At 41.4% G+C, this 24,909-nt stretch overlaps 1 protein-coding gene across 1 annotated transcript in view; it reads right to left on the reverse strand.

Annotated features, from left to right (window-relative positions):
• Positions 1-24,909, reverse strand: part of VEGFC (vascular endothelial growth factor C) — a 401,882-nt gene that overhangs the window by 35,778 nt on the left and 341,195 nt on the right. Inside the window, exon 4 of the mRNA XM_069631447.1 lies at positions 17,093-17,244. Coding sequence (XP_069487548.1) covers positions 17,093-17,244 — 152 coding nt within the window. The remainder of the gene's footprint in view (positions 1-17,092; positions 17,245-24,909) is intronic.

Raw genomic sequence — 24,909 nt, forward strand, 5'->3', positions numbered from 1 at the left:
GGATACATACCTAGAACTACTTTGAAGGCTATTTAAGCCACGCCCAAGCAGAAACTCACGCTTCGCATTGTTCTGCATCTAGCAGCTGGACGCTCACCGTGTCTGCTCCTGCATCCTGACTTCTGCCACGCCCGCCAGCATCCTGGAACACCTGCAAAGGGAGAAGAGAAGAGAATAGGAGAAAGAAGAGTCCTTACCTGCTAAATCCGCATTCCGGAGACATTTCGTCGACGATCCTGAAAAGGAAGACATTCATTTTCAAAGCACATTGCATCGATTGCTGCAGCGCCGCATTCCACTCACCTTTACTAGGCGCCTCCAAGTTCATCAGCGACTATCTGGATCTGCAGCCACATTTCAGCACCTAGGGAGAAAAAGACAAGAACAAAGGTGAGCTAGGGAAGAGAATAAGAAAACCTTAATTTGCCATCATAAGACTTACCTGTTGGGTCATTCCCACTTCATTTCAGGTCAGTGCCGCATCCTGGCATTTCCGGACCCCGGCCCCTAAGGGGAAAAAAGAGACATCAGCGTTAGTGAGCGAATGCTAAAACATTATCTGAACGCTCATTAAAGACTTACCTGATATCTACTGGAACTTCACCTCTCACTTCGGGTCGATGCCATATCTCTGGCATTTCCGAACCCCGGCCTCTATGGGGAAAAAAGACACAAGCATTAGTGCATTAATGCAAGGACACTAAAGGAACCTCTCATCAAACAACTCACCTGAGTTTCCTTCGTTGGTTCCATTGCTCATCTCAGAATTTTTGTTCTGCACCTGAAATAGAGACAACAGACAATTATTATTTCGGGCTCATACTTATAAACAGAATTCTCACAGTACTTTACCGGGAAGGACAAGCAAACTTGAACTCTCTACAATCCATGATCCAGTGAAGTAACTGGATTACAACGCGCCCCTGCATCAGAAGCAGGATGGAGAGCTCGTCCTTTCAGACCCTAAGGTGAGACTTCACGGGGAATCGCAGAAGGGTTTCGTGGAGGGTGAGAAGGGGAGTGGGAGGCCTACGCATTACCCTGCAGATTGTTAATACTCCCTTTTCACACACACAAGGATATTTCTACAAGCCAGACAAGCCAGATTTGGGGGTTCGGTCCATTCCATCTTCCGAGTCCTACGCATCACCCTAGAAGAGGCCACAGCAATCCAAACCAGGCCAGCGCCTCCTTGGGAGTCAGGTGAGCGTTACAGTGCCATCGCATCCCGCGATATCACTTTGGGGTGGGATCAAATGACATCACTTCCTGAGGTGTCACCAGGGGTCAAGGGTCATGTGATGTCACTTCCGCTACCCCTGGCATTTTGGTGAAATGATGTCCCTGTTACCTTCCCACCCTGCATGTGAGATTGTTGCTCTCCCCTTTCACTGAATGTCACTGCGAGAGGCTGAGTGCCTTGCACGAGACAGCACGCAGAGCGTGGGCATGGTTTGTGCAGAGAGCAGGGTAGGGGGCAGAATTCAGAAAATGAGAAAGAACAATGGAAAATGTGGGCGTTACAAGGGACGGCTCGCAGGCAGTCCATCACACGCCCACTATTGTGTGTAACAATACATAGTCATGGATCCGACCGTGCAACATCTCAGCAGGGAAATGGCCATGCAAAGCCTTCATACTGCCACCTGAAGGCAGGCGTTCAGACACTTGCGCAAAGGATTCACTGTGCAGAGGTAAGATTGGGTGTCGGATTTAGGGGTGCATGTATGCAGCTGGGTTTCCAATCTAACTTGGGGGTGTGCACACGCAATGTAGCAGGGTGCAGGAATGGTTTATGGGGTTTGTACACAGAATTTTGGAGTTTTAACTGAATTGTGATAAATTGTATGCATGTTGTCGGGGTGCCGGTAACGGTTACGGGGGACGCCGTGCAGGGTCCTCGAGATGCAGGCCTGCTTGTTTAAAGTGTGCATGTATTCACACCTGGGGGAGCACACAAAGGTAGCTGTTTCTGGCTGTTTTTGCTTTGCGTTGGGGCTTGTTGGGCGTCTTCCGGCAGCAACTTGCCTATACGATTACTTTGAGTGAACAATTCCATGAATACGCGGAGTGCGCAGAAAAACTTCTGTGCGCAGGCTCACGCAGAATCTTTTTCAGCGTGTAGGCTTTGCAGGATTTCTGCACACTTTTCCATGAATCGGGCCCTAACAGTATGCGTCAGCTGATGCTGTAAGATTTTAGTTACACCAGATTTATCATATGACACACTGAGGATACGATAATAAGGCAGTTTTAGGTGACTCCTAGGGTACCACCAACGAGGGGTGTCATATCATCCCATGCACAGCAAATCTCGCCCGATTTCTAGGGTGCTGATGGCTCCAGAATGTCACTGCACCTGTGACTACATACATCCATGCACCAGCCCTGCACAGAAGTCAGTATACACAATTTAACATTCTTTTCAAATAAATTGTACAAGCATTTGGAGTGCAATAAATCATGGGCCAGATTACAGAAACATTGCACTGGTGCAAGTGCAAATTTGTGCAGTATTGGCACTAAGGAACATTTTTCACTAGTGTAATACAATTTTGCAGTGATTTTTGAAATCCTTTGCACCATGACAAGTGAAAATGTGCATATAATAGGGATAAGTTTTCCCTTCGGACAAAAAATTATTCTTTCAATGCAATTTTTAAACCAGGGCAAAATACGGCCTAATGCTACTACGGTATGGTAGTAGCAGCATAGAAAACTTTGCCCTGTGCAAAAATGCATTGAAAGTATATGTTTTTTGCAATAGAAACAAAGATTGATAGAAATTAATAATTATAAGCAGAGAGACTTTAAGCTAGGAAAAACTACAAATAAGTTGAATATTGAAATGCCTATAAAAGCCCTTATAACATCTAACAATCCTGTTGTTATACTATATTTACATCGTAGTACATGCAACAGTTTAAGTCACATCGTGAGAACAAGAATACACTTCAAGGGAAACGTTGACAAAGCATAAACCTTCAAAAGTCACCTTTGCCTACCCTTCACATAAACACAGACACCTCATTGTCATTTCACACTTTCAGCCAACCAAGGCTAAAGGCAGAGCTGTTGGCTTAGTTATTGTATTTTTGCATTCCACAGGGGTGGTCAATGTGCCCTGTTTTGGAGAAGCAATTAAAGGCTCACAAACCAGAGCTGTTAGATGACCCAGCAGAACTAAACACAGCTGGCATCTGATAACATCAAACCGTCTTTTTAGCTCTAAAGAAACAAGCACTACTTCCCTTCTATCACAGTGACCTCACAGGCAGCTAAGCCATTCTGCCAGGCACATAGCTAGACAAGAAGGATAATGCAAGGAATCTGGAGAGTGCTGATCGACAATCCATCATCCCTCTCTCCTTACTCCATACCAATAGTTTCAGCACACTAGGTGTTGCCAAAGTGCCACCTATGAGCCAACCGTGGAAACAGCACAGAACAATTGACATGGTACTATGATAATAATAAAAACATAGGGACAGGCATTTGGCAACCATAAGTGGCAAACATGTTGAGTTTTTCGTACCCTTTCATTCCAGGACACATACTTATTTCAAAGCCATAAATATCAAACACATGTAAACCATTCTAAGTCCTTTTTTAGTTGACTAATGTTAAAGCCATGTGACGGGCAGTGAGCAGCACACTCCGTTATGTTTGTGCACTGGTAAAAAGTGCACGCAGTTTTAGGCACAACAAATCAAAATGTCAAATTTGGTATGCTTGGCTGAAGTGCAAAATGAAAAGACAGTGTGCTATCATAAAATAGCAAAGGGAAACTAACAAGTTTCATTGTTTCAAATAATGTTTTATTTTTTCCCGACCAACTACAGCCTTAAAGTGTTTTAATGCATATTAATGAAATATTCAATTTGGTTTTAAACATGCTCGTTATGTAGAACAGTAATATAAAGAGCATGATGAATCTAGACCATACTTATGATATGTCGTTAAAAGGTGTTTTTATTTCTATATCTTTACATATGTATTTATTTATTTAGGTGTATTATACAGTGTCAACATTTTGGCTTGCATAGCTTCAGAGCATCTGGGGGCAATCGATAGTATGTAGGTAGTATGTAGGATCCGCTTCCTGAGTACAGTTCAGTTAAATATTAGAGTTCTTGCCCACAAACGTAACTTACTGATACAAACTTTAGGGGAAACTTGAGTCAAATCGGATGCCTCTCTGTCAGGCTAGAGACAGGGCACTTTTTCAGAGACAGACAAACAGGGGTCTGTAAATTGCCCTCTGCTCATCTATCGGAGGTCCTGGTAAAGCACCCTAGGTCAAGCTCTCAGGAGTGGAGCAAGGCAGATGAAATACGGTTTAACACTAACTTGGGCAATAACTAAGCAAAAGGTATGTTTTGAAGACTGTATATATTTGCATATAATTAGAATTAGTATGTACAGTGAAATTAAATGTTCTTAAGTAAAACCATAAAATCTCTGTGTGAAAGTGTTAAAGAGTACTTCATGCCTACAGTTATGATAAACCATGGTGTCCCTGCAAACCCTGTCGCTTACCAAGGTTCAGTCAACAGCATATATCATAACGGTGTGACTCTGCGTATGCCAGTCCTCCATCTGTCCACCCACAATGCTGGACTAGTTGGGTTTCTGAAACACAAGCCAAGCACTCACATTTCCAGTCAGTCACACAATGTGTCATAACTGTTTCACTGTCTTCTTTCTCAGAAGTACCTCTCTCACCTTGACAGAGTGCCTCTGATGATTCTTTTAAAACGTCACTTCTTCCCAGAGACAGCTGAGTGGGTGTCAGCCTTGTCCTCCTCAGCCTCGTAGACAGGGTGAGGACCCATCATACACAGACCTAGGAGCACGGATTCTCTGAAAGTATACCCACACTTATAGATTTAAATAACATGTGATTTCAAATAAATCACTGGTCTTTCTGACAAGTATGAATTTCAGTTACAAAGGACCTTTTAAATGTTAATGCAGGGCATGTGGGTGATTGCATGCTCCATATACTGCCCTCATTCCAGCAACAAGAAAGAATGCCATAACATATACAGGTTATTAACTAGCAGAACGTATCTTTTTTGTGTTATAGAGTGGTTAACTTTAAACCTTATACAATTTTATGAACATACAGTAGTAGCACAAAACATTACAGTCATAAACACATTCAGTATGTCACTACATTAAAATAATAAGACAGAACTTTGATAACAATATAACGTGATACATTTAATACGTATACATGCTATACATTGTGTTATGTTTTTACAACTGTTTTACATTTACAATACTGTTTGTACATCCCCCTCGGTCAATCTAGGAAACGTGTGTAACCAATAACGTGCAACGGCCAAACAAATCCCTAGTTAATTGACCTACAAACATCTTGTGCAAAACGGGACAGTGGTAATACAATCTCCGTCATGTCAATTTAAAAGAAATATACAATTCAACTGTCTTGAGGTACTGGGCAGAATAGAAACACATGCTTTATTGTCTCAAGTTCATTTGGGAATTTACAGAGTTGACACAAATACTGCAAGTTAATTTAAGCATGTTAAGTCGAAATTTTAATAAAACAGCAAAGCTTTTTATTAGGAAAGAATCTAATAGGTTTATTTAACTGAATACAAATAATGATCACATAACCTATCATTATTTAGCATCAGTGACAAATAGTTATAACAATCCCATTAAATTCTTCAGAATGTGTATATTTCGCTCTACAGGCAAATCAGTGGTGTAGGTAAAATCAATTCATTTAAGGAAGGATTCGTTCATTTCCTGAAATGCCCACAGCTCTAACATTCTCTTTTTCAATAGATGTGTAGAGGAGCAGGTGGACGCATTATCCCTTGCTCCTGCCCCTTCACCGCCGTCATACTGGAATAGTAGGAGAAGAGCCATATACAGGACTCCATGTGTTATGCCTATACTGCATTGAGTGTACGAAAGACAATATGCACTCACACAACCGTATCAAATGTATCGCCGCACCGAGAGAGTGGAAGGATGTCGTGTGGAAGGATGTCAACACACACCGTTGGACATCATGTAGTGCTGAAGTGAAATTTGATGAGGGCAGAGTGATGTCATGAAGAAAATATACAAGGACATACTGAAACGATATGGAAATACTTAAGAGTGACGATGTAACTGAATCGACAGGAGAAACATGTATGACATAATAAAGTGATCATATACATAGAAGACAAAGTAACTTGCTGATCAATAACTGTAAGTATGCAGCAATGCAAGATAGGTGAGACACATAGTAGCTTGCTATAGAGGAAAATATAATGTGGCAAGGACAGCCATGATAGGAAAATGGACGCCGGCTTGTGCAAAGATTCAATCGAGCTACCTCAGAAACAGACCAGGGCTGCAGATTCAGGAGACGTTGGAGAATACTCTTCATGTGCAAAACGTCCATAGTCCTCAGAGCCTCCCCCCGCTGCCAGTCCCACATCAACAGAGCTACTATCAGTCAAGATCCCCCAAAGTATCCACATGCACCTCCTCTAACGCCCCCGAGGTCATATGTCCTCTTTCGAGGAAGATATCTCTGATCTACCGACTAATAACACTAAACCAGGATCACAAATAATCCTTCTTGTGACTTTAACTTAGGTCTCTCTGATCCTAACGACCTCAATAACTCATCCCTGGAAAATGCCATTTCCCAGCTCAGCTTTAACTACTGCATCACAACCCCCACGCACAATAAAGGAAGAACATTGGATTGTTTGGCAGACCTCAGCTGCTCTACCACCATCCTTCAAAATGCCCCCATCGCATGGTCTGACCATCATTTCATTTCCTTCACCATCCAGGGAAATGCACCGACCACACCAACTCCCCACATTGCCCCACAAGTCCTCGCCAGAAACAACTGAAACTTAACATTTCAAAGCCTACATCCTCTGATCCAGAACGTCCTAGACCCAGCCAACTTCAAGGACTTGGACCCAAACAAGCTAGTTGACCTATACAATAACACACTGGAGGCTGCTGTGGACAGCATCACCCCCATTAAACTAGACAAAGGCAAACCAATAGCCCACCTTAACAAATGGTTTACGCCTGAACTAAAATTCCTCTGGAATGCCACAAGAGTGGCAGAATCCACCTGGAGAAAGTCAGCTAACCCCACTAACAAGGCACAATTCACATCAGCTACTGCATCTTACAAATCTGCTATACTCAACACAAAAAAGAAACTTATGACAACCGTATTCTCAATGCCAAATCCAAGACTAAAGAGCTCTTCAGAATTCTCAGGGAACTTGAGTCCCCAGCACCACCATCAGAAACCTCTGTGAAAGACGCAGTCTGGTGCGCTAATATACAGAAAGCACTTGCAGACAAAATTCCTATGCTCCAATCTAAAATTGAGCAAAAAAAGAACAGCGTGGCCAAGAACGCCAACCCCACTTCCCCTCCACCTATGAACACCCCTGACTGCCCATCCTTCTCCTTTGCACCGCTCTCGGCCAATGAAGTGGAAAAGATCATTAAAAGCCCCAAACCATCTAGATGCCAAGGAGATCTTTGCCTAGCGGCAATCATTCAGGAACGCACCAAGGATCTGGCAACATTCATCTCAGCATTAATCAACTCCTCCTTTGAGACCAGCATGTTACCCAACAACCTTAAGGAGGCCTGGGTCATGCCCCTCTTAAAAAACCTAACCTAGATCCCAACATTCCCACTAACTATAGGCCCAACACCACTGTTCCCTACATCCTAAAGATTCTATACAGAGTGGCCAACCTTCAAATCCAGAAACACCTGGAGGATTACAACTTACTGGGCCTTAGGCAATCGGGATTTAGGCCAAGACATGGAACGGAAACAGCCCTCCTGGACCTTAAAATCCAAATGGATGACACTTAGGACAATGGTAAGCTTGCCATGCTCCTGCTGTTAGACTTATCAGCAGCATTCAATCTTGTCGACCATCAGATCCTCACTGATCACTTGTCCACAGCAGCTGCCTTCTCCAGCAATGCCTCTATCTGGATACAATCATTCCTGTCCAATCGCACCACTAGGGACCCAATTCCCATCCACTGCGGCGTACGGCAAGGCTTGCGCGTCTCGCCAATGCTCTACAACTTCTTTACTAAGCTCCTTTTTGACCGTCTTAACAACCTGGGTGTCACATACACGAACTACGCCAACGACACCCAGGTTCTCATCACACTGTCAGGGTGCTATGAAGATGATTGTAAAAGGATTAATGATATTTGCTTGGAAATGCAGGTGTGAATGGCAGACTACTTCCTGTGCATCAACGACAAAAAAACTGAGCTCTTGATCATCGGCTCCCAAACCCGCCTCAACAAATTAGACCCCCGTTATGCGTCCATCAACATCGATGGAAACACAAAGTGGCCAAAGAAATCAAAACCTTGGGGGTATACCTAGAATCCACCCTCTCCCGCAAGAAGCAAGTGAACGCCACTGCCTCCTCCACTATCTACACTAACAAACGTATCAACGCTTGCAAGTCATTCCTTTCGCCTAGTAGTTGCATTACCTTACCCAGGGCCCTAGTGTTATCCAAAATTGACTACTGTAACACCCTCTACTTAGGCACCTCAGAAAGGAACCTCAACAAACTCCAGGTCCTTCAAAATAATGCCTTAAGAGCGGCATTAAGCATTCCGTGATCTACTCACATCACTAGTTTCAGACAGGACGCCCATTGGCTTCCGGTACGGGATAGAATTGTCTTTCGCACGCTCGTCATCACCCACAAGTGCCTCTCAAATACCACCCACAAATACTTGGCAGATAAAGTCAACAAACGTCAACCAACTAGACCAACTGGAGCCATGTACTCACACTGCCTAGCGTTCCTAGATTACTTCTAAAAAGAGCAGGGGGAGCGAGCTTCCCGGTGTTAGCTGCCAAACTGTGGAATACCCTACCCCTTAGCCTTAGATTGGAACCTTCATTCTGGACCTTTAGAGCCAAAGTAAAGAGTTGGCTCCTTGTTAAGAAACAGGAGTAATCAGCTACCTCACCCTGTGTACACCTTGCCTGCTTATTCTCTTGTATGCCTGTTGTAACATTATATGCTTGGTATTGTAACTGATTCTCTCATCTGTCGACCCCCATGTAACCATGGTCAACCTGCACTTATTTCTGAGTTGTTTTTCTTTTCTGTTGTTATCCCAACTGGCTGTAACACTTGTATAAGCCTTAAGCCCCCAGTTACCTGAGGGTTCGGTGCGCGGTACAAATAAAGAAAATAAACTAAACTAAACTAAACAAAGAGGAGTCTATGTTGGCATGGGATCAAGGATGCTATTTCAAGGACTAGCTGCAAGCACAAAGGGAGGCAGATGGATAAGTCATGGATGTGAGACGTGAGACATATTCTTTTAGATTAAAGAAGAAGAAAACATTTGCAAGAGCCAAGTTTTGGACAATTAACAAATGATAAGGCTCCTACAAGATAGAGTGAGCAAGTCTCTAGAGGCCAAAAGAAGCAATGACACCCAGCATAATTGAATTAAATAGCAGTAAATAATAGGTCGAAATGGACAGATTTGCGGTCCCCTCACACGTGATCCAGAAGTTGCAAACAAGGGTTATTCATTAAGCTCCGGATAAAGATTGTGATGTGCTCACACTCCCTTGAATGTCCCAGAACAGAGAGCAAGCTACAAGGTCAACCACGGACAGGAAACTTTGGCTTATGTTCATACTGATGAGAGATGTTGGACTGATTGGGAAAGTGGGGACTAATCTGACGTGACTCAAGCACCTGGGTTTTTGTTTTGCTTACGTGCTGCTAGCCGAGCCGAAAGTCCAAGGTTGGTTGGGAATGCCAACCAATCAGTGGGTCTATGGTGCAACCTGCTATACACTGTTGCATAGACCAATCTGCTGGCATTTTTCCTGCTATAATCAGTACTATACGTATTTAGAGGAGGTTTGAGCGTGCCTAACAGATAAGAGACAGCCAATGACGTATGATCCTATATGTATTCTATAAGTAGATATGTTCCCTTGACCAATCCCTCCTGTCAATCGGTTTGACAGATTGCCACGTAGGATGATGTCATAGATGACGCATATTGGGGTATAAAACCTCTGGTGTTCATGCATTAGTTCGATGTCTGCCAGTTGACCCTACTTTATTAAATTGAGAATAAAGTAGTGTTTTGCCATATTCTGTCCGGTTATTAAGTTTGAGATCTTTATTGGCAATCCCATCTAGCACAAGAGATGCTTCAAGGTGCTAGAGTGCATATGTTTTACGAATCTGTATTATATCTCTTTTATCTATATGCATAATTTTAATGTAGGACATAACTGATCTAATTTTAACGGTAGTATTAAGGAAACTCACACCCAATTCTATACGCAGAAGAGGAATTAAAGCATTACATGGGATACATTAGGAAGCCCTTCAAAATGAGCCTTTGATTTTTTTCCAAAGACCTATCCAACTGGTGCATAACAGAACTTTTCAATAAACTAATAGTGAAATATTTAGAATATCAGCTACTTTCTTGCTACTAAGTCAGTTAAGAACTGTATGTCTGCTCGTTGTGGGTTTTTGACTTAATCCCTCCTTGCCCCATAACTTCTCTTCTGCTTGCTGTGTGCATTCCGGAGGGGATTTTGCCTGCTGGCACACTTCTTTAAGGTGTGTAGGTGTGTGTGGTGTCATGGCACTGAGATAATAGGATCAGTAGGAATTTGCATCTCAGCACACTACTCGATGATGTGCCCAGCTGTCCCCACATCATCGGCCAGTATTGGCAATAGTAGACTGGGTGGGCTGTGCTAAGGCATTTGTTGGGTGCAGCAGACATTGCAAACCACACCAAGAGTGCCATCAGGTGCATCAGAGTCCACCCTTACTTAAGCACAGGGTGTCCCAAGGTGCCACTGGAGGTGATGAAACAATCATAAAATTGGATGCCAGGTCTCAGGAGTCTTACAAGACTTCACAGATTAAGGGTTACACAGTCGCAGTGGCATGCACCATGTAGTCTCGCCCTCCAACTTCATTATTTTCAAATATTTTTCTTATCATTGTGGATGCATTGAATGCCATCTCTATTCTGAAGACACAAACAGAATGTATTTCCTGGCAATTCTTGAAAAAAAAGAGGATAAGTTTTAAATACGACAGTGCTATTTGAACATTCCAGGCCTGCACCTTTGGAGACAACATGCTGCACAATATCGTGGAGCATGATCCCCTGTCTCCGGGCTGCCACTCTAAGCACAGACACTTATTTAGAGGCCTTATAGAATAGGATCAATTTAGGGTACTGATGCAGTATAATGTGGCATCATCTGCATCGGGTAAGAAGACGACAATAAGAGAAAATCACATTAATAATCAGCTGATCTGATCTTGTTCGAACTCTATCAGTTCTGATGTGGTGAAGGTCAAAAAAAGCTTTTAGTACTTGGCAAGCCCCAGTTACTTTTCATGCTTCTCTTTATGAGAATGTGTTCAGCAGGATGATCATGCTTACCATTCATTCATTTCAGCAGAACTTTGCCCTGTGTAGCGCCTGCCCATAGTTCACACCTGATTGATCTGTCAACTCATGAGGGGTGTCAGGTGTCGGACACACCCTACCTTTACCCAGTACACCACCACCCTGTTGCAGCTAGATGTGGTTGCTCTCTCCAAGGATGGACAATGATATTCTGTCTCTGCGGTTTCAGCACGCTTGTAAAATGTTTGATTTGGAATGTGCTGTTGGACTTGCAGACAAGTCCTTCAAACAGGTCACTCTTCTTTATCTGGCATCTTTCCCTGAGGGTCTACAATATGAAGATCTTGAATGTGTATACATGATATGTAGTCTCGGGTGGGAATTAAATCTCATTAGAACCCGGCACACGGCGTCCACGTACGTGCCTGCGTTTGTTCCCAGCTTGGGGCGTGGTAGCCCCTTAGCCAATGAGGAGGCTCGAAATTGGTTAATCCCCCCTCCGATCCTCCACACTGCTGGAGGCTGCCTTTGTCCCCTCACGGGGACTCAGGTGTGTTTTTTTTTCCTCCACCCCTTGCCCTGCAAACCATCCCCTTCCCGCCCTCCCAACACCACTTATCTTTTTTCTTCTTTTCTCGGGAGAGAACATGCTGGGAACACTTCTGTTCCCAGTGCATCCGCTCCCTATGGCCACCATGGAAAGGGAAAACAGAATCTGTTTTCCCTTTACCGGCGGCCATCTTATTTCGTATCAGAACAGAAATAAATGCTATTAGTACCCCGGTCTAATGGGCCAGGGTACTAATGGCAATAAGCCCCTCGACGGCGGGCCAATACCGGCCACGTAATCCACCCGTAACTATGGGCCCCAGGGGCATTACCTTGGCCGTTATTGGCCTGCCGTCTTGGGGCTTATTGCCACAATAACACTGAGGACTGCTTCCCCTCTCCTTTTCAATCGAATGTTCTTAGCACTCTTTAGTTTGTGTGCTGTACCTGGATGATTATCTGGTTAAAACTGTCACTATACTTCTGTTACACAATACACAATGGGCAACTCTTGCTTTCTTTAAGACACCCTTTTATGCAGCGTCTTCCCCCACACTTTCAAGGCAGGTCCAGTTGGTGGAGAAGGCGCAGACATTTATCTTTGTCAGCCTTCCAAGGGAACTATGGCATCTAAAGCATTATTGATTGGTGCTTGCCTAGAGAAAGTGTCCAATGATTAGTCAAATGCTTTCTCTTTCTCTAATTTTTATTGGAATGCTGTTGATCGCACTTCTTTACTTGTTGTGGGTAGGCTTTGAAGGTGTACACAGCAGCTGCCTCCTTGTCTTGCTATAAACATATGATTTTTCAGAGCAGTATCAAGAGGCTATTTTTCTACATCTGTGATGATTTGTTAAGTGAAAGATTCTGTTTGTTAATTAAGCAATATGCTCCGAGCGCCTGGGGCATTACTGAGTCATGGGGCATATTGCTTAATTAACAAACAGAATCTTTGCCACTGCGACAAGTACTTTGAGTTGCAGCACAGAAAGTGTTTCTATCTGCAATGTTTTATGTAGCTAGGTGTATCTAACTCAGAGGATGTGGTACTGCAAGCTGGAATATGAGCACAGAACTCTGCAAGAAGGGCTTAAGACACTGAGTTATAAATAGGTGGCAATTGCACTTATTTATATGCATTTCAACTTTGGCTGTGGCACATGATTATTGTACGGCCAAACAAATACGAAAATTATATGAGTTTTGCTATAGATAATGCACAAGTCCTACATCCTAGAGTGAACATATTACAGGATTAATTGTTTTGATGGGCCTTAGTGTTCAACAGCCAGGCTGCAGGGACAGGGATTCAACAGTGCACTAGAAAATATCACCACGTGAAGTATTTATGTTATCTGATGTAATCAGCAATTTGTACTACTGCTAAATATATATACCCAGAAGAAGCTCACTATAGTCCTTGATGATTGATCAGACCTATGTAGTGAGACACGTGTTGGCATGGACCCCTTTACACTCCCATGAAGGTCCCTATGTCTTTGCCCCGTTGCACTCAAGGATAGGACAAGTAGGCACAGAAACATTTTACAGCTGCACACTGTGAAATAATTGAGCAACAATTGCAAGAGTTGCTTATGTTTCTCTTTTATGGTATGGCACTTGTTCTTCATTGAGATGTCGGTTCCTCTGCCAGGCATTGAAACTTCTTTAAAATCCTGACAGACCTGCAGGTCTTATAAAGTAGTTCATCTGGGCGACCAAAGAGAAATTGATTTGACCTATGAACTTGATGGCATAAGATTTGTTGTATTGAAAAAGCATGGTGACCCATGAAAAAAAGTACCAGCCTTATTAATGTGCCTTTTCAATATTCTCCTCCTCCTGTACATGTTGGAACACAATGTCCTATAGACGGCAGAGAGTGCAAGATCCCCTACATGCAATGTACCATTAGACCAGGGTCAGAGGAGTATAATACTTTTGGGTGACAAGCTTAGAGTTCGCAATAGCTTGTAGGTTTGAGTTAGGGTTAGAATATGTTTAACAGTTAGGATTTGAGTTAGGGATAAGATAAATTATCTCATATGCAATTGACGATCAGCTGAGGTCCACAATGGAGCTACAATGAGTGTTAGGGTTTGGACGTATTAAACAAATGGAGCACTACATGTTACCAGAAAGAAAATCAGAATGAATATGTTTGGTTGCAAATAGATCTAGAATGATATCAATACGAGTAATTTGTTTTACTTTAAGGCCAAATGATTAACCTGTCCCTGTGAAACATGGAACAGATTCCAGTCTACAATGCTTCCTTGGCTTCTTAGGAAAGTTTGTGTTTGCATCTCTTGGATGTTTACAATTGTAGTTCTAGTCATCATATGCTTGGTTGCTGACATGACCTTAGCATTATGACTAGGTGACTTCGGGATCATGGCATGTGAGCGCCCATATAACAGGATAGTGTCCATTTGCACAGGCTCACAAGTGCTCCAAGTTCAGTGCACTAATCTCTGATTATCTTCAAATAATCCCTGATCCTTATTAATAAATAGACATGGCTGGAAGTGTGCATGCTGAAAGTCTATAATGTAGAAATATTAACTTCTAACTATGGCCTTTTAAAACACTACTAATACAAACTAACAATTGCCCACATTTTGCATGCAGCGAATTCATCTTTACACTGTGTATTTATGTTTTGTATGTCCGTGCGGTTTAGTGCCTCACTTTCCTTTCCTGTGGAGATAATGAACGCAGGACTAAGAGTTAGCGGCAGTTGATTAGAGTACAATTAGCAGTAGCATGAGAATCCTGATTCATAAAATGAATACAATTTATATATGGGATAAAGTACACCCATCGTATGTTTTTACCTTTTTACATACAGTTCCAGATATATTATTCCTTCTAAAAATGGCAACACACAGTCACTCCTTTAATATACCTGTCATTGGGATTAATGTAACGTAAGAGTTCTTCGAGTAGTCAACACATATCATCAATATAGAATATGGATCAATCAACAACAACTAGCATTCAGCTTCTAATGTGTGCCAGAAAGTAGTTAAAGCAATTTAATAAAATGAATTTAAAAACGTTTTCATTTTTTTATATATGATGCTGATTCTTGCTCTATTAAACTCCAGAAGGGCTAAAAATAAATATACTACCATGAGCAGATCATTATCAATTATTGGGTGTAAGACATTTCAGAGAGTTATTTAAGCAATATGACCCGAGTGGCGGGGGCATTACTGCCTCAGGTAATGCCCCGGGGCCCATAGTTATAGCTTAACGAAAGCCCCGGGGCATTACCTGAGTCGGTAATGCCCCCGCCGCGAGGGTCATATTGCTATTAGTACCCCGGACCGCATTATGTGCGTGACCGGGGCACTAAAAGCATTTTTTTCTGTCCCGAAACGCTGAGGCCGAGTCCATTTTCCCTTTCCATGGAGGCCATCAGTAATCCCAGTATTCCCAGCGCGTCTGCTCCCGAAAAAAGATCAAAAAGAAGGTAAGTGGGGTTGGGAGGGCGGGAGTGGGACAGGAATAAAAAAAAAGTAAAAAAAAGTAATTTAAAAAATAAACATTACTGCGTCCCCAGCAAGGGACGAGGGAAGCCTCCAGCCGTGTGGAGGCGTGGAGTGGGGATGGCCCCGCTCCGAGTCTCCGCACGGCTGGAGACTTCCCTCATCCCTCGCCGGGGAAACAGGAACAAGAAGGTAAGTGGGGGCAGGGAGGAGGAGGGAGGAAAGGGAATAAAATTAAAAAAAGCCTTACCCGAGTCCCCAGTTGGGGGCGAAGGCAGACTCTCAGCCGCAGGGAGGCTGCAACACCCCCCGCAGAGCACAAGGCGGCTGGAATCCTGGCCGAGAATCAAAGGATTCTCGGCCGGGTAAGGACCCAGCGAGAGCCAATAAGAATGCGTGTTGCATTCTGCTTGACTCTCGCTGGGTACTAATTCAAAATAAAGGAAATTGAAACGTTTGTCACAGCTTTAATTTAGTCTGCACTGACAGCTGGAAGTCTGCTCGCTGCTGGCTCAAGCAGCAGGTATTGTGATGTCACAAAATAACTGTAATAACTAATAACATAGCAGTAGTGATGACAGTTTCTCATTACTGGTCAGAAGTGATGTCACAACTAGGCTGTTATATGAAAATTGTGTACAGGCTCTTAAACATATATTACTGGCTCTCATGTATTGCAAACGTGAATAAGCAATACATCAACAACATTTTGCCTAATGTTGAAGGGTGTTTTGTGAGATTTTCCATAGTATTTTCATACCAACGAGTAAGGTACTCTAAATGCAGTTTTACCAGTATAACGAGGGACAATGCTCTGTGATGCTACTTCCTGTGATGTCATTGGGTCCAACATCATGTGACATTGTGATGTCACTATGGGGACGGGTCAAAAGTCATAACTTCATATGATGTCATCAGGAAGGTCAAGGGTCATGTGATGGCACCTCCATTACCCATGGCATTTTGGTGAAATGGCATTCCTGATTGTATTGACCCAAAATATAGACACACATGTTTATCAGTCTTTAGCCTTTTCTTTGTAAAACGATCCCATCAACCTTTTACTTTCTGTATGTCTAAAACCGTATCTCTATTCCTTCCACAAATAAGTGCACCTATTTCATCAGCTGCAAAACATGAGAAGTGTTCCACTTTGCCATGAAACAGCACAATGTAGTGAGTAGCAATTGGTGAAACACTATATTTTAAATGCCTTTACGTTTGCACTAGACCCTGCCCCATACCCACAACACAAAGCCTGCCTGCTGTCCACCAGCAGTGTTGGGAAAGATCTGCCATCAGCAAGGATGTTCATGCCAACCCAACCGTCTGCAAAAACCATATATATATTTTTATGTGTGGTGCCTACTGCAAAACATTGACCATGAAAAATGTCCGAGCCCAGAGACTTTGGTTTTACTAGCAACCACATTCCCTGTATTTTACCCGATTCACTGTTGAACAAAACATGTAAAGTGTTCCAACATTCTTCTCCAAATGTATTCCATGAATAAATAATATCCTCTCTAATATATTTTAAACAAGTATTAAAACTTGGCTAGGCCTCATACTTACTGTGAGTGTGTGGCTGGTAAGGAACGCCTTATAATAGAATGCACTTGTCTGTAAACGTCCAGCTTAGACATGCACCGGCAGGATGTATGGTTTGCAAAACTGATTGTCACCGGTTTTGGTCCCTGAGACAGTGGCACTGTAATCTCAAATAACTATGAGAAAAGACAAAAGAAGATACCTTTTTATGATTCAATTCCTTTTGATCTTGTTTCAGCATTAAATATATATGTATCACAGTTACTTAAGCCATGTGCATTCATAATATCATATAGTTCATGTTGTAAAACTACCATTATAGTTTCACACGTGTAAGAATATCAACATATTAAGAGTTCAGCAAAACATGGTTTGACAAAAGGCTCTGACAAAATGTTATTTGGCTATGTAGCCTACCCTGCTTTTCCCAGTGGAATGTTAATATTCAGACTGTTCTTCAGACAACAAAATGACATTGAGAACACACTTATGGCATGCTGGTGCCAGGCAATTCACATACAATAACATCACTTAACATAGCATAATATAACATAAAAGACAACGTATTTTATACACTTTGCTACACCCTCTCAGTGCATATTCTAGGGCTGGAATTATGTTTTTTTTTAATATTGCATTGCAGTGATGATGCCCAAATATGTTTATCACCTTTGCATTGTAGTGTTCCCAGACAAAGCGCCATGATACCTCTGGGTGTGCATGCGCTTGATAAATGTCAATAACATAACATAACAGACAAACTAAAACCACAATTCATGAAGCATGTTTTTCACCTATGTGTGCAAAATTTGCTGCACTTTGCAGCTGGGTGAATTCTCATATTCGAAACTGAATGTTCACACGCGGTTTCAGGCCACTTTTAAAATGTTCAGCTTGGGACCGTGTTAGCGGACTAACACACATCCCAAAGTGTATTCCTTATTTACAATGTGATGAGCACTGACATACCTGGTCACAAACCAGACGCAGGACTATGTATAGGGAAATTGCAACGTAGACAGATACTTTCAAAGACCCCTACCTACATTGTCTAGACATTCTATTTTTCATTTCTACCCTGAAACTGTTCGTGGAAATGTAAAAATAGTATTCCCAGCAATGTCATTTTAAGGCTTGTCACTGCAAATGTCTGTACAGGACAGATGTGTGAGCCAAGCTGACCAATTCACTACAACCACATCGTTGATGGGGCAGTGCATGTGTGAGTGTTAGGAGCAGTGAGCACATACAACATCATGGCGGGATGGGCTGCAAGCCCCTAGCACTCTCAGTCTGGCCCTTATTTTGCATCCAGGAGCCCTTTCTGAATCACACTACTCATGGCCAGGACATACTGGGAGCAGGGGGACAGTGTGTGTGTATTAGTGCAATGTAGTCATTTGTTTGCATATTCCTGATATAAAAGGGCATTTGAATATTGGTCTTATAAAAACAGAATGTATCTTATTTTCGCAGGCAAACATAAATCCAGGAGGCCTCTGACCTATTGCAAGATGTAGACTCTCACCCTTCGGATTGTCAATTTCTGCCTATCTGGGATGAAAGGTCCAGTTGTTCCAGGATATTTAAGGACCAAGCCATTATTGCTCTACTCAGCCCAGTACTCTATAAAGGAACTCAATTCTACACCATGGGGTGTATTTTGACCGCCTTCCCCTACCCCATTAAGCCGTAAAATTAACACTTTCTTTCTTTGTGCATTGCAACTTGTGAGCTACCAGCTGCTCTACCTGCCACTTTTCAGTTACCGTACAACACCTAAAAGCACTGTACTAGAGATGAGTAGCAAGATGAAGGAGCTTTTCTGCACCGGGTTTACCATTAAAGAAATCTAGCAGTGGCTTGCATGTCTTGGAATGTCCAAACTTGCCATCTAATACAAAACCCGGTAAAGTGCACCTAAAGAAGAGGACAATTAAGCAAGTGTAAATGCTGTGGGGTATTGCACTGTATATTATAGGATGTGGGTGTGTAGTCAGGTAAATGTGTACTATACATGTACATGACACATCTGATGTCTTGCACGGTTCTTATGTGGTCCAGAAGGCTAATAATCGATTTCTCTTTCCTTTAATCTGCTATTAGCTGCCTGTGGTAAAACACTGACTCTGTCCTTCGGAGGGGCAATGGAAGATCTGTGTCCCAGCCTGTTCTAGATACAAATGAAGTAATATGCCATGCTTGAAGAGTTCTGTTTATTTAAATAGTGGAATATGACATTTTACAATTTTCAGTTGTCCTGGCAGAGTGAGAGGACTGTGAAACATAGAAGTGTTAACTTAATGTTGGTTCTCTACTGTGTTTATGTAAAGTGTTTATGTATGTGTACCATACAGAAGCCATTTGATTCTGGAGAATGTTACAGTCCTGGCGCAGAAGGGTGGATGGAAGGATGAAGCTCTAACCTGAGGTAGGAGGTGGCAGCAACTTTACTTTGTTTCTCCTGCTATTATGTGAAATGCCTATGTTTTGCATAGTAGTTTAATTGTGTTCTTGTGTTAAACCATGTGTACTTGTTACACTTCAGAGGATGGGATTGTAGCCAGAGATGATTAAAAAATATATATTTTTCGTTCAGTATACATGTCTATTGTTTCAGAACAATACAGTAATTAATGTTTTCTGTTACATTCTAGGCTGTCACCTATCAACCATGAAGTGAAAAAGGTGAAGTTGTTTTGCTACTTAAAACATTGACTCCAGACAGATGAGGGCTCCAACTAACTTCTGCTCACTGACAAAACATCTGTTACACTGCAATGGCTCAATATGACTGCAATTTAGAAGAAATTATACTTGTCTATGAATCCACAGCAGACACATCTATGAAAGTTAATGCCTGCAGAGCATCTTAAAACATGGACGAGGATCAGTGTCATCCTTGAAGAATAATGGACACAGCTTTCTTCAAGCAGAATATTATCTGAGGGGTGATAACACAGCACGTGGAAATGGTTTATGCCCAGGAGACCGCACAATTCAGAAAAATGACAGATAACGATGCAAAACATTCCCTGGCTGTGGCTGTGATTGAGACCCAGAGCAATTTCTGGTTCAGGACCCCTCCTGAGAATCCAACATAAATGCAATAGAAATGGTCCAGGCACAGCTGAATGCTCATTTCAGGCATGTTCATAATCTAAAGAACAAAGTTGAGATGTTTGATGGCATCACTAGTTTTGGTCAGCAGTGATTTTAACGGACATTTGCTGTAGACCAATTGGCCATGTGTAAAGGGAAGTAACATCAAACATCACATTCCCTTTTAGTGAAGTAAGACGCTGTGTGTTATACCCTTTATTCTGCTTTACTATCATGCCATTGTCTGATAGGAAAGATTCTTCTTTTGATTCTCTGTGCTCTCTTCATGTATTCAGATGAGCCCCACACTGACAGCACAGACTGGGATTGATAACAAAACCACATTGCTTGTGCCACTGTTCCTATGTTATTAATTCTGAACACTAGGGAGAGATATTGAACCATGGATGAAGGATGAAGTGGGCAGAAGAGCAAGAGGTGTTGGTCATTTCTTCATTAGCTTGACAAATCTAAATTCTTTCATTGCTCATTTTCCCCCTCCTTTTCCCCACTTGTTTGCCAACTATCCAAAGGATAGAATACCTAATTGTTTAAATTTGGGTACTCCCCAGCAAACAACGATTTGCCTACGTACGTACAAATAATAATATAAATGTAGTATAATCACACACTAAAAATAGGATATCATAAAACACATGAACCTTTCAATACATGTTGTCTAATCATCTGAGGGTCAGAGTTTTGGGTCACCCGTCTGCTTGAAATCTGGATCTTCAATTGCATTATAAAAAGCAATACATACATGTTTGACATTTCTGTCTTAACTTGCCTTATGATGACTTAGTGCTGAATTGTGCAAATAGGCTGTGCCTTTTGCATTTTGCATTGTATACCATCATTAAAGAATATTAAGACAACAGATCTGCGTCATCATCTATGTCATCTATGTCGCTTCTACAAAACAACAAAATCAGATTTTAAAAGCTACACATAAACTGCTTACAATGGGTGTAGACGCTGTGCCTATGACGATGATGACTTAGGAGATACGAGAGTGGAGAAACTGCAAAAAGGAACCAATTATTGACAAAATAACATCAACTATGAAAATTGAGATGATGAAGCATATGATTATAACAATGAAAGAAGAGTCAGAGGCCATAAGGGTGAGGATTGTTTCTTTCAAGTAACAGTTGGAAATAACAGAAGCCTGGAATGTCCTCCACAAAGAAATGGAAGGGAAGGAAAGATGTCAATAGGGGATAATTGGTGTTGGCTGGCGGGAGCGCTGGCTGATACTAATTCTAGGTCATAGCCAGAGAAATCTGAGAAAATGAAACAAATTTTAAAACAAAGCCCAAAATTATTGTTAGCTTTGTGGAATACTCGTGGCTTTGTTCACTTATTCTGTCCAGGGGACATTTGTTTTGAGAACTTTGGAATAATTTGTCTCCAGGAGACCTTGCTTAGGGAACGACTATCCCTGGAGGGATTTGATATATACATTAACACGGCAGTAAAGCGGTCTAATGGCCGTCCATCGGCAGGGCTGTTGATAGCATTGAGAAAGAATATCAGAACTGAAGTAATTAAAGAATATGGCCCTTGTTATCTGATTCAGGCTTTCTTATTAGAAATCAAGAATTAAGATGGAATTTAGGAATAAAACACAATCTCTACTTTTTTTCAACATATATTTTAGCTTGCAATGAAATCAGATAAAGACTTCATGGAAATGGTAATAACTATTATGGAAGATGCCAGTGAATTAAAAGCAGATCTTGAAATTCTTATATGTGGAGATTTGAATATTCACTGTTTTGACCCTGAAGGAATCATCATTTCAAATAGAAATATAACATCAACTCCTTAAATTCTGAGAGGTCTTTTGTGGCGAGAGGAAATGATGGAAAAAAATATATTCATGGGAAATGGAGCTATAAAAGGAGATATCCCTCTAATATCGAATTGGGGAAGAGGAAAGGAGAAACTGATCCTTGATTATCTGTTCGCATCTGTAAATCTATTTATAAAACATTCAGATCTAAAGATTAAACAATACAATAAAAGTGACCATGATATTACGACCATAGCCATTGAAAACTGGCTTCAAGGCTTGATGTTAAGGAGGATTTCATCCTTTGTGCGAAACAAGGACGAAACAGAATTCAAATCAGAGAAGGGGTAATTGATTCAAAAACTTCTTCAGCTAATCTGGAGGTCTTTGCGACCAAGGATACTGGCTCCTCAAGGGGTGGGTTTAGGAAAACCCATGTGTATGATCCAGCCATAGTGAGAAGGAAGAAGATGTTAAGAGCAGAGTTGCTCCTGGCTAAAAAAGAATCTAAAGGTGTGACAGTTATTAAAAAGTTGAAAGAAAGCTATACAAATTGGGTAAAGGGCCACAAATGGCTCCTTCATCAAAGAGATGCAGAGGAGATGCTAAGACTATTCAGTACAAAAAAATACAAAGGATATATGGAGGGTAATAAATGAATTAAATTCACCCAAAAGCTCTTTAATTATGAATAATGTGACAGCTGAACGAGTGAGAGGCTATTTTCAAATCCTCTTTAAATCTGAGCAGGTACTGAGAAAAGATGAACAATTGTCTGATGGACCATGGACCTTTCGAGTAAAACGTGAAGATATTAGATCATTAACTTCGCAAGCTAGTAATTCAAGGGCACCAGGGCCTGACGGCCTTACAAATTGTGGATTAAAAGAGGATCTTGAAGGATGGACTGATATAATGTTTCATCTGTTCAATGAAATTAAAAGACCATGGTTCTTCCTGAGACATGGACAACATTGATAATTGTCCAAATTTTTAAAAAGGGCAACTGGTCGGAACCGGCAAACTATAGACCTGTCGCTCTTTTGGATGCTATGGGAAAGATTTTTGGAGCACTAATATATTGCATAAAAAAACTGGCCATTTTGATAAATGGCAACCTGGATTTGAAAAAGGTATTGGGACTGCGTTAAATCTTAATCTTTTCATTATTAATTACATCACGGCACCGACAAAATCCATATCAGGAAGTAGGGTATATTTGGCTTCAATTGATCTAGCAAAGGCATTTGACCTTATTGAAAGATCTAAGCTGTGGGAAAAATTAAAACACTGGAAGTGCCCTTGTGATCTAAGAGAAGTCCTGATAGCACTCCATACAAATACCAGTATAAAAGTAAAGTTAGATAAATAAAAGGTATTCTTACTAATCCAATTAAAACTATGATAGGCCTTAAACAAGGTTGTACACTGGCACTAACGATGTTTAACCAGTTCATCTCAGATATTCCAGGAGTGTTTACCAACATTAGAATATTCCCTCAGAGAATTGCAGGGGAAGCGCTGGGTCATCTATTGCATGCTGACGATCTAATATTGCTGGGTCAGACAAAAATCATGCTGCAAAGACAATTGGACACCACCTCAAAATATCTTGAAGACAACAGATTGGTTGCCAATGCATCGAAATTAAAAATATTAACTTTAGGCGGGAAGATCGCCAATAAACTTTCAACAAAACAAGTATGGTATTTGAACCAGGAAAACATCCCAGAAGTGTCTAGCTTGATTTAATTACGGGTTAACATTAATAACAGCATCATTGAAGGACCGCAGATATGGAGGTTAAAATTGAAAATGAGAAACTTAGCTTCCCAGGGGAAAATCCTGGTTAAAAAAACTGTAAGTTTACACTCCAGCCAATAATTGACTTTCACAGAATGAAAGCAGTTCTGGTAATCACCTACGGCTCAGAATCTACATTTGTTATCTCCGAAGATCTGCGGCCAAAACTGGAAGGGTCATTTTGGAGATTGACACTGAATTTGCCAACAGCACTACCAATTGCATTAATAAGACAAGAGTTGGGGTTAACATCGCTCTTGGGACTGGTTCAATGGAAAGTAGAGGCTGGAGCGGATGAAGACCTAGTTCTGAATCATCCTGGAAGAATGAAAATAATCTTTTTTGATCAGGACTGGATATCAATCAGAGAAAAGGTGCGAAAATTGAAGTTGTATGGCCAGAAAGATCTTGTGCCCAAAGCAGGAGGCCAATTAGCTTGCTATTTAAAAAGATTTCCATGCAATCAACACCAAATGGATTTTATGAGAGTCCACCTGAATTTGATGCCTACAAAAGAGGTATTAGAAGTAAGAAGACCGTTAGCAGTGTTATACCTGTCGACTCTGCAAAAGCGAGAAAGAGACACTATACCATCTGACTTTGCTTTGCCCAGGATTGACTCAAGTAAGAAGCAGATAGATGGAAAAATGTTATTCCAAAATATGACAAGGACGATTGAGGAATGGTGGTCCGTGTTGCTGGAGGGGATAAGTATCCCTCTAACACTTGCCTTTTTAAAACTCTTGCAAGAAGCATTTGTTATGTTGAAAGGATAAACATTGAACAATAACATCATAGAAATGAATGGATCATTCTTTTCTAAATGCTTCTTGATTGAAAGGTATATTATTATAAAACTGTAAATTGTAAATTGTAAATTACACAGCGTTGAATTCTGTTTTTTTAATTTTAATTGAATTATTGAAATGCATGTAAACAACTTAAGGTTTATAATGTTTTAAACCAAATGCTAATAAAAATTAAAAAAAAATGAACTTGCCTTATTGCTAACATTAAGTCCTTTACAGAGGAAAGTGCCCACAATTATATAATTAGTTTGCCTATGCAAATAGCCCAAGGGTTGTTTGTCCATGAAGTGCAATGGTGTGGAATCTTTAAATGCCCCATCCACGTCACT

The sequence above is a fragment of the Ambystoma mexicanum genome, chromosome 6q, assembly GCF_040938575.1.
Source record: "Ambystoma mexicanum isolate Mex_15411 chromosome 6q, UKY_AmexF1_1, whole genome shotgun sequence".
Taxonomy (NCBI): domain Eukaryota; kingdom Metazoa; phylum Chordata; class Amphibia; order Caudata; family Ambystomatidae; genus Ambystoma; species Ambystoma mexicanum.